Source organism: Eptesicus fuscus, chromosome 2, assembly GCF_027574615.1.
Source record: "Eptesicus fuscus isolate TK198812 chromosome 2, DD_ASM_mEF_20220401, whole genome shotgun sequence".
Lineage (NCBI taxonomy): Eukaryota > Metazoa > Chordata > Mammalia > Chiroptera > Vespertilionidae > Eptesicus > Eptesicus fuscus.
Window position 1 is genome coordinate 38,537,057 of NC_072474.1, and position 10,391 is coordinate 38,547,447.

Below are 10,391 nucleotides of genomic sequence, written 5' to 3' on the forward strand. Positions count from 1 at the left end.
AGGCTGAAAAGGTACAATTTTAGTATGCTAAGGAGAATTAGGATTATAACAGTCAAACTAAAAATAGGCCCCTGGTCACATCTTATTTTACATTTGTTCCCTTGCCTTGATCATGTGCCTCAGCCTTCCCAAGACAGTCGTCGTCATATTATTATGCAGGTGATGCGTGTTGGAACCACTGAATGCTGGCGATGCTATGAAAGAGTAATCTTTATAATTAGCTATTGCTCTTCGACTCTGTGTGGAGGTTCATTTAGGTGACGGGGACTGAATTTTAGTGACAAATATCTTTAGGAGGGAAATGAACGCTAGGCGCTCATTTAGAATCATTGTCCTTGTTTCTTACATGTTTATATTTGTTATTTTCAAGCACCTTTGATGAAAACAGCATTCACAATTGATTTTTATCGACATACACCTCTCCAGGCTGCTTTCCATAACGTGAATTTAGGTTAAAATTCCCCATTCCTGGTGTTTCACATAATGTCCGCTAAAAGGTTTAGGGCAGATTCTTGTCTTGGGAATCAAGCATTTAAACTCACAAAGTACTTTGTGCTGAGGGCTTATTACTTTCTTCCCTGAAACACATAGAAGGGTTGAAGGGAATTTTCCACATAAAGAGGGCAGACACCAGGCCATTAAGGAAACATAGTTTTGATTCATTGCTTTCATACCGTTTTGAGTGGCGACCAGGAAGCCTCGTCATTCATTGCTCCTCAGGGATTTTGATGTGAGGACTAAATTGACACTTTCTTAAATATCACCATAAAGTCTCATGTTGGAAGCATTGCAATCTCACATTTTGTTTACTGCCCATAGGATAATTTAAAAACAAAACAAAACATTATTTGGCTGCTATGTTGTCTTATTTTGTTGCAAAGAAAGGCCTGTCAGGGAATAATTACTCCTCGTTAAAGCGAGTCTGCAGAGGGACATTTTCTTCCACGCAGTTGTGTGAGCGTTTATGTCCTAGTGTCCCGTGCTTGCCTATCTTCCTGGGATGGCCTATTCTATGCTGATGGTGAACTTCCCGTAAAGAGCCAGGAGCAGCTGGTTGCTTGCTTTTTGTGCTCTTAATTAGAAAATGACACTCAGTTAATGTCTGCGGTCATCGGTGAAGATAAAACTGCTAATGCATTTCCATTGTTCATGACTTGTAGGACTTTTGGCCTTTTCTGGAATATGTATTACTCCATGATTCTTTTCTGTAAAAAAAAAAAAAAGTATATAAATCAAGTTGATTGGTTAGGGGAAATCTGCTCAGGCAGCCAGACGGCTGTGTGGAGACAGCCGTGTGCATCAGTCTAGCTTCTCGGGTGCTAGGGTTTCTTTCAGAGCAGATGGCCAGGCCTGATGGGTTGGTACCCATGGTTACAGCCACTTGATGCCACTCCTCTTATAAGAATGCCTCTCGCTTACACAGCAGGGAGCATATTGGAAGGTTGTGGGGTACACAGAGTCAATGGGCACTTCAGGTGTCCCCCTGGAAAGCGGGCAGAATGCCCAGGTGCTCTGGAGAGTCGGCAGCAAGAACCTGGACGTGATCTAGGGAGCAGTCAGCTGGCACCCAGGCTTCCAGGGCACTGTGCCCCTCAGATGTGCTGCCAAGGCTGCGTCTGACTGCCAGGCCTGGCCCCTGACAACATCCCCCTCGGGAAGGCTGCCTGCCAGGGGGAAGTGAGGTCAGGCCAGAGAATAAGTGCTGTTCATTGTAGGATGGTTGAGGAATTTTAAGAACGTGAGGTGGAGAATGTGAAGAAATAAGGGCAGGAGACATGCCTGTCTTCATACCTGTCCTCTTCATGGGATCTACATGAGTGTCAGCCAGGCGGTGGCAGGAAACCGCATTGTTCCCTAGGAGTCTTCCTGGCTTCCCGAGTAGTCCATATTGTTCCCCAGGTGTTTAATCTGCTTTCTTCTTTCTAAACCTGTTCTCAGCCGGGTCAATGTTTTGTATTTCCTTTTTCCTCTGAAGACGTGTTGTAGAACAAAAAATATTGGAGAAATATGGATCCATGGTGTCTAACTTCTTCAGTAGAATCCCCCGCCCCCCCCCCCCAAAAAAAGGGGGGGCAAATTTCAAAAGGAACACCAGCAAAGTATTTTTTTTTGCTCCAAGTTTCTCCTAGATTGCTATCTGGTTCTGTTTCAGTCTGTAAATAGAGATGATAGAGTCAATTTGTGGCCTACCTACAAGGTATTATTTCAATACCTTAATGCTTTAGCAATGAATAGGTAATAATTATATAAAACATGTACATTTTAATATGTAATTAAAACAATAATTCCAAATAATAATAAAGATGTATCCCTTTTTACCATTTTCTATTTTGAAACGTCCAACCTAGTATTTAGAAAGCTAGGAGAAAACCCTGAGAAAGGACACCCCAAGGGCAGTTCTATGCCATGTAATCCCACGTGACACTGGAACATGACAGTTTCTGCCAGGGGCACAGCAACCAGTGGTCCAGAATAAGAAAAAGTTAATGCAAGCCACAGACTTGAAGTGGAATTTTCAAGAATGTTTTTGAACTCTCAAAAAGTCAGACTTGGAGACTTATAATCGTACTTTTAAAAATACAGGCAGATAAAATATATTGTTCGTAATTTTATCTAAAACTTTTGATAAAAGTTGAAAACTTCTCTAACCTCAAAACAGTTTGGAGACGATAATCCTATAAATGAAAATATGACTCAATTAAGTAGCATTGATGAGCAAAGTAACTGTTACCCTGTTTAAATGAAGTTGTCCTGTCTGCTTGCATTTAAGGGTGAGTTCTGCTTTGTTTTGTGTTTGAATCATGCACAGAAGTACTTAGTGGAGACGGGAGCTGCACCGAGAGCAGACAGCTGGGGAAGTAGCCCCATCCCTGACTGCAGGCTGGCCGTTCCCAGCCAGTTCCACCCAGAGCTTGTTCTTGGAAATGGAAGAGTAGCCAGGGCAAATGGAAGCACAATTGCAAACAATTTGTATGGTATGATCCCTTTTCTGGCTGAAGAAAAAAATTAAGTATTTCTAAATGGTATATTTAGTAAGAAAAAAATCTAAAAGCTACATACTCAACTGGACAGGTGAGAACAGGATGCAGGGCTAATGTTCTTTTTCTGTTTTATTCAGCTCTTTTTTCTTAAAAGGCATGAATTGCTCTCATCAGAGAAAATGGAGGAAATTACATGAAATTAGCTCAAAAGTTGGGGATATGCTGTTTTTGACTTGTGTCTTTCCCTGACCTTAGCTCTCTGTTGCATTTTGAAAGTCTCTGTCACACTAAACATTGAATATGGTTATATCCATGGATTTGACTGGATTTCTCCTGAAATTTGTGTTGTAGGAGTGTTCACTGAAATACATTTTCTGTTAAAAGAAGGACACAGGCTCAGCTGCTCCCCATCTTTTAAAGGGCACTATTTTATATTTTCATGGATTTTTTTTTAGAGAGGAAGGGAGAGGGATGAAGAGAGAAACATTGATGTGAAAGTGAAACATAGATCACTTGCCTCCTGCATGCACCCTGACCTGGGATCAAACCCGCAACCTTTGGGTGCATGGGACGATGCTCAACCAACTGAGCCACACCAGCCAGGCCTAAAGGGCACTTTTATCAGCACTCGTAATTAGCGGCTGTCCTGCCACAGTGGAAAAGGCTGTGGAAGGAAACAAGTCCATGTTAGTGCGTTTGGTCACCCAGGCTCCTTCCTGGGGCTAGTTGACATTTGTTCATAAGAAGGACTCTCCAGCAGGGCAGCTCCTGTAAGACGCGCCCTGAGTTCAGAAGGGAGGACCAGGCTGCTAAAGGCAGAAAGGAGGACCCTCCCCTCAAGTAGATGGATGGTCCTGATGCTTTTCAGTGGTTTGTTTGGAGCTCGGATGTATTTCCCAGGGAAGCAGGCACTTAGGTGCCATGGGAAGAACTCCTGGTCTCCAGACGCATGGCCCCCTCCTGTCCTCCGTGTCCCGGAGCCTGGCCCAGCAAGTCATGGGTCCGGTGGCCTGGACTGTGTCCGGCCCTCCACTTGCTTTGCTTTGCCACTTGCTGGCTTGGCAACTTGGCACAGCCTTAACCTTCAGGCCTCAGAGTTTCATCCTTAAAAGGAGGGGAATAGCAGTGCCTGCACCATAGGGTCACGTGAGCATCGATAGTGTCAGAATACACAGAGCCCTGAGGTATGCCTGGCGCACAGTGAGATTTCAGCAGGCATTAACCGTGTTATCAATGCTAGTAGTATTTCTGTGGGAATATTATGTATATAATATATGTATTTGTGTACACGTGTATACGCCCAGGTGTGTGTATTGTTCTGTAATGCTCTGTGATATACCGATGCTCTAATAAATACTGTGTTGGAGGAGAAGGAACGTGCAGTTACCTGAGACTTAGCTCCTTTGCTCTCCACATGTTCCTCGGATGGGAACTCCTAAATCAGAGGTTGCCCATGTAAGATGAGAGGAGGAGGGTTTTTGTTTTCCTGCTGGCAGAGGGCTCAGTGAACGGCGGTGTCATTGGCATTTGCAGATGTGGCTGCAGTTACTGGATTAGTCCTGGGATGGAAATCTTAACAACTGCCTGTTGTTTCCTTGACTGTTTATGTGCCCTTAATGCGTGTTTGAGCCCGGCCAGGTGTTTGCTGTCAGTAGCAGCACACTGGAGATGTGTTTATTGAGATTGAGAGCAGCTGTCATTCAGGTGTTCCACAACCACAAACAAGTAGCAGAGGCAGATCTAATATTTTAGAGGCTGGAAGTGGCGTGACAAGTAAACAGGGATGCAGACTGTCTGATTGAAGTCGTTCACCCTCGAGCACGTTGCTTCTGAGGCACATGCTAAGGCTGGCGTGCCCCTTCCTCTTCCAGCGTCTTTAATTCTGCTCTTTGTCCCTTTGCTGTCACTGCAGCGTTGGCCACACATAGCTACACACCCTCTTCCTTCTCTGCGTGTACGGGTCACCTCTGTGCAGTCCTGAACATCACTGGGATCACCCCCAAGTCTCAGCCCTGTGGACACGGAGCTGTGCAGTTGGACTCGCAGTTCCATCCTGGGGCCGAACCTGGAAGGTGACAGATTGTAGTCATGACTTAATTTATTGTTTTTGATTATGAAAGTCACCGAAATCCCTAGGAATTCTGCTTATTGGGATTATTTTTTTCACTTTCTCACCCAGTTTATCTGCTTGGATGTTCCATTTCCTAGGAAGGTGTTAATGGAAATAAAAAGTTTACTTGGTTAATTGAAACAACAATTAACCAAGGAATGGTACTTTACTCATCAAATTGGGGATAGTTTTAAGGTTGAATATCAGTGTTGTCACAAGGGTGTAGAGATGGATGCTGCTGACAGGCAGCTGAGCACAGATGAGAGACCGGCCCGAGCTTGCTGCCCAGGTCTGCCCCTCACTTGTTGCCGTACACACCTCTCCTCACCGCCCCTCCTGCCTGTAACTGGGGGCTAGCCGTGCCAACCAGTCTATTCTGAGTCGCCACAGAATAGACTGGTTAGCATACCTAAGATGCTGAGAACAGCATACTGCAGGCAGCCAGCGCAGTGCACATGTCTAGTGAATGAAAAAGTAATACACACTGTTAGTGTGGGTGCACAGTGATATAGGCTTTTTTGAAAGGTATTCAGGTTTTATTAAAATTTTAAATGCACTTTTTTATTATTCCATTCCCTTCTTAATGATCTGTCTTACAGATCTTTTTGCAGCCATATAAAAATTAAGTGGAATGAAGTAACTGATCATATATTTACATTACTGAATACCATCTAACAATTAAGAGAGGTGAGTTTATTGTGTATGCAGTTCACATATCACACATGATCATCTGTACACATATGCATATTTACATGGAAAGATCTGCAAGGTGGTGCATTTAGTGAAAAAGCAAGTTGCAGAAGAATATCCATATTGTGGCCCTGCTTTTCTTTTAATGTAAACGTCTTGTGTGTCCACATATTTTATATGTAAATGCACATTACAGAGACTGGAACTTCACGTTGATGTGTTGGTGGTGGCTGCCTGCGGGCAGGGGAGGGTCAGCAGGAACTTGCGCCTTTTGCCATGTGTTCTTGCGCAATGTTGGACCTGCTCATACACGGGTGCACTCATGTCATTTGTTTTAAAATTTCATGGAAAGAAAACTTCACAGTGAACAAAGAGGTGCTCAGTCTTTTAAGCCAGAGGCCAGGACAGTGCCAGGAAAGGACATGGGATAGAGTCCAGGTCTGAGCCCGGGTCTGGATCTCACCAAGCCTACCACTCAGCAACTAGGTCACCGTTTCTGACCTGTGCCGGGCGGGGGGAGGGGGGGAGGGGGGGGAAGCGGTGCCCCGTAGGTTTGTGAATTAAGGGAGTCACCATGTGTGAGGGCTCAGGACAACTCAGAAACACAAGCATCAACCAAGCAAGACTGTGTCATCTTGCAGGAGGTGCTGTAGCCTCCAGGTCTTGCAGAAACGTCTGGGGGGCAGTACCGGGACTCTGTCATCTGTGGCAAGGTGGAGTGATGAGGCCAAGCACTGAGTATAGGAATTTATGTGCTTCTGTTCTGCCTTTTTGCAAATCTGCCAAGAAATGAATCAGGGTCTAGTTGTCTCTTGACTAGCAGGGACTCTGTTAAATATGAATTCACTAGAGGCCTGGTGCATGAATTCATGCACGGGTGGGGTCCAGCCAGCCTGCCTGGATCGGCCAATTGGGCCCAGCAGGCCAGGGGGCGGGGCCTCAGGTAATTGGTGGGCTGGCCCACCCCCAATTGGGGTGGGAGGGGCTGATTGGGGGTGGGGCCAGTCAGGGGGAAGGGCCGAAGGCAATTGGCTGGCCGGCCCCGCCCCTGATGGGGGGAGGAAGGATCGGGAGAGGGGGGCAAGGCAGGCTGGGGGGAGGGGCTGCGGGTGGTTGGCTGGCTGGCCCCACTCCCTGGTCTAACTCCTGGTCGAGGGGACAATTTGCATATTAGCCTTTTATTATATAGGATGGTGATAGGGGTTGAAGTACTATAAGATTAGTGTCATTGGTTGACATTTTAAGTGAGGATTCTCATTCTTTTGTAATTATCATTTTATAGACGTAATTGAACATTTCCTTTAACAAATGCAGCTCTAATTTAAGGTTTAGTATATTTTAGGTTCCTCTCTTGTATTTTAAACTTCTGATGTGTCAGGGTCTTTGAAAAAGGAAAAGCCAAGGAAACAATATAGATCCCATGTAGTTTCTTATTATTTGGCTCTTATTATTTGGGCAGACTTTTTTTTTTTTAAATCCTCATACAAGGATTTTATTTTATTGATTTTTGGAGAAAGAGGAACATTGATGTGAGAGATAAACATCGATCTGTTGTTTGCCTCCCACACATGCCTCAATGCTGGATTGAACACCCACAACCTGGGTATGTGCCCTGACCAGGAATTGAGCCCACACCTTTTGGTGTACAGGATGATGCTCCAACCAACCGAGCCGCTTGGCCAGGGTGTCTCTGCCCTTTTTGATTGCTACAGAAAAATTCTATTTCCAGGGTCTTTTATGCTTCTCTTTTTATTGAGATCCTAGAGGCCTGGAGCACAAAATTCGTGTGGGGGGAGGAGGAGTATTCCTCAGCCCAGCCTGCACCTTCTCCAATCTGGGACCCCTCGGGGGATGTCCGACTACCAGTTTAGGCCCGAACCCTGCAACTGCTCACAATCTGGGACTGCTGGCTCCTAACCACTTGCCTGCCTGCCTGCCTGCCTGATAGCCCCTAACCACTCCCCTGCGAGCCTGATTGACGCCTAACTGCTCCCCTGCCAGCATGATCGTCCCCAACTTCCCTCCCCTGCCACCCCAATCACCCCTAACTGCCTTCCCCTGCAGGGCTAAGGGGACTGGGGGACTCCAGCTGAATGAGACGGGTCTGAGGGGACTGGGGGTCTGAGGCTGGATGAGGCTGGATGCTGTGGGGACTGGGTGAGGCGGGGTTGAGGGGACTAGGGGACTCCAGCTGGATGAGGCGAGGCTGAGGGGACTGGGCACTGCCATCTTGTGAGGGCATGGTAATTAGTATATTCCCTCTTTATTGGCTGTGGGCGCCGCCATTTGTGAGGGTGTGATGGTCAATTAGCATATTCTTTCTGTATTAGGTAGGATAATTGACATATAACATATACTTCTTTTAAAAATATACTAGTTACTTGATTCAAATGAGATCTCCTTTTGCAAATTTAACTTTCATGTTTCCTCATTCATACTTTTAGGTTCGTGATATTTGGAAGCTAAATAGCAAACTTCTATTTTTTAGTCCAGTCTTTAGATCCTAAAACTACATTAAACATTTGTAGATGGAAAATTACAAAAATAATGTGATGTTTATGGAAGAATCTTTAGTTTGCAGGGATAAAGTCCATGATCTTAGAAAGATTTCATTTGTTTGCTAGTTCAGTCAGACACTAACTGCTAGACACTACTGCAGGGGTGGGGAACAGCAGTGACCAGGAGGTGCAGACTGGAGGAGGCAGCACAAGAGAGTCAGAGGACACCCTCTGGGGAGCTGGGAGCTGGGAGCAGGTGCATATTTAAGCCACCACAGAAGCCAGGGAGGGGGAAAGTCGTGAAGACAGGAAGAGGCCAGGAGGAGTGCAGAAGCCCCCAGGTGGGGCGGGGTGGGCTGGGCACTGGAGGAGAGTGAGAGTGGAGATGAGGCCAGGAGGGGTGGGGGCAACCATGGAGCCCAGGGGCCTGGGCAAGATGGACCGTGGATGCAGAGAAACCGTACTTTATCCAAAACCCCATATCCTGTGACCATAAAGCATGACACAGCACGTTTCTCATCCGAACAGTGTGCCTAAGAACCCGCTGTCCAGAATGGCATAGCATCAACCTCATTTCAGATCCTCACACATCGAGTTGCATTTGAGCCTACACCGGGCACACTGAGCTTGGGCTGGATAAGCAGAATCCTCTCATTTACATTCCATGTTATCATCGTGTTCTTAGAATCGTTGCTCTCCCTTTTTAACCATGTCCAAAACTGGAACATGTAATCTTGCAGAGACAGGGTTGGAGAGAGAGAACTGAACTTGTCAGTCAGTTGGTGGGTGTATATGGGAGGGGCAGATGCGAATGCCGTGGTGTCTTCACGCTTCCGAGGTCCTTTTAAAATTGTCTGGAAACCCAGAAGTAGAATTAATGGACACTAACATGTCAATAACAGGACCCTTACAAACTACGAACCCTGGAAATGTGGTAGCCACGCCTGCGTTCAGGAGTCCTGCGGAGCCCAGAGTGGCTGCCTGTGGTGTGCATGGATCCTCGTGTGCTTATGATGACGTCATTGCCTCTGTGTATTCAGACCAAACTGCTCTTACAGGCCCACGGATGACAGCAACCAGCCCCCCGGCCGGGGCGTCCTCTCCATGCACGGGCTGACATATGGGGTCATCCGGGTGGACTCGGAAGAAAAGCTGTCTGTACTCACCGTGCAGGACGTCGGCCTCGTGATGCCCGGAGGTGAGAGGGGGCCCCGGGCCACAGACACTGCGGGAGTCCAGTCAGGACCCCAGATGTGGGTGGTGGAGGGATCAGTCGGCATCCCCGGCCCCTCTGGCAGGAGTGCTCACAACGATGCTTAATTCCAGGCTCCTCACATGTTTGTTAAGCTTCGCAGTTGGTGGTAATGCTGCTGCTCCTGGAAACCCAAAATGTTCAAGAAGCTGACAAAAGGCTTCTATGCCGCCTTGTGCACTGGAACCGGGGTTCCCTTCCCCTGGTAGGGGGGCTGCTCTGTACCCCCACGGTCCTGGTGGCTTCTCTGAGGGTCAGGCTCTCACGGGTCACCCCGTCCGACGCACTATGCAGAACTAGGTGCTAGCTAGGTTTGTAGCAGCTGCATGAAGACTGAGGGATGGGGGGTCTGGTTATTTAGTGAAACTTTTTTTAGCAGTAGAGCCCCTTTGAAAAGCCACAGAAACCATTTCCACAAATGAGCAGAGAGGCACCGGGTTGAAGGGCCCACCGGCCCTGCACTTGGGCTGCTCCTGTGACTCTCTGGGGCTCCAGGAAGCACAGGGAGACTGGCTGCCGGCAGGAGAGTGGAGCCCACCCTCTGATTTGCAGAACACCCTCACCTGGTCCTGCTTCTCACCTGCGTCCCCTCTCTCGGGACCCTCGTGGGCACTTAGGCCCTCGCAGTGGAGCGGGCTCCCTTTTCAGGTGCAGGTCCCCCTTGTGTTTGGACCTTCTCCTCACGAGCCCTCCGCACACGGGAGTGCAGTCTCACCTCGTAGGGGGACAGTCACATCCAGGGACAACATGGCCCCTCACACACGTGTGCACAGCACTGGAAATGCGGACATAGCTTCCTCACAACCAGCACGCGCCACAAGCCGGAGGCGCACGCACCCCTGCACTGTCGGTGTGAGGCC

General features: G+C 47.5%; 1 protein-coding gene across 2 annotated transcripts in view; it reads left to right on the forward strand.

Moving 5' to 3' along the window:
* DIP2C (disco interacting protein 2 homolog C) overlaps window positions 1-10,391 on the forward strand; it is a 385,891-nt gene that overhangs the window by 295,088 nt on the left and 80,412 nt on the right. For both annotated transcript variants that reach the window (XM_054726559.1, XM_054726564.1), the window contains one exon: window positions 9,338-9,477. In XM_054726559.1, coding sequence (XP_054582534.1) covers window positions 9,338-9,477 — 140 coding nt within the window. The remainder of the gene's footprint in view (window positions 1-9,337; window positions 9,478-10,391) is intronic.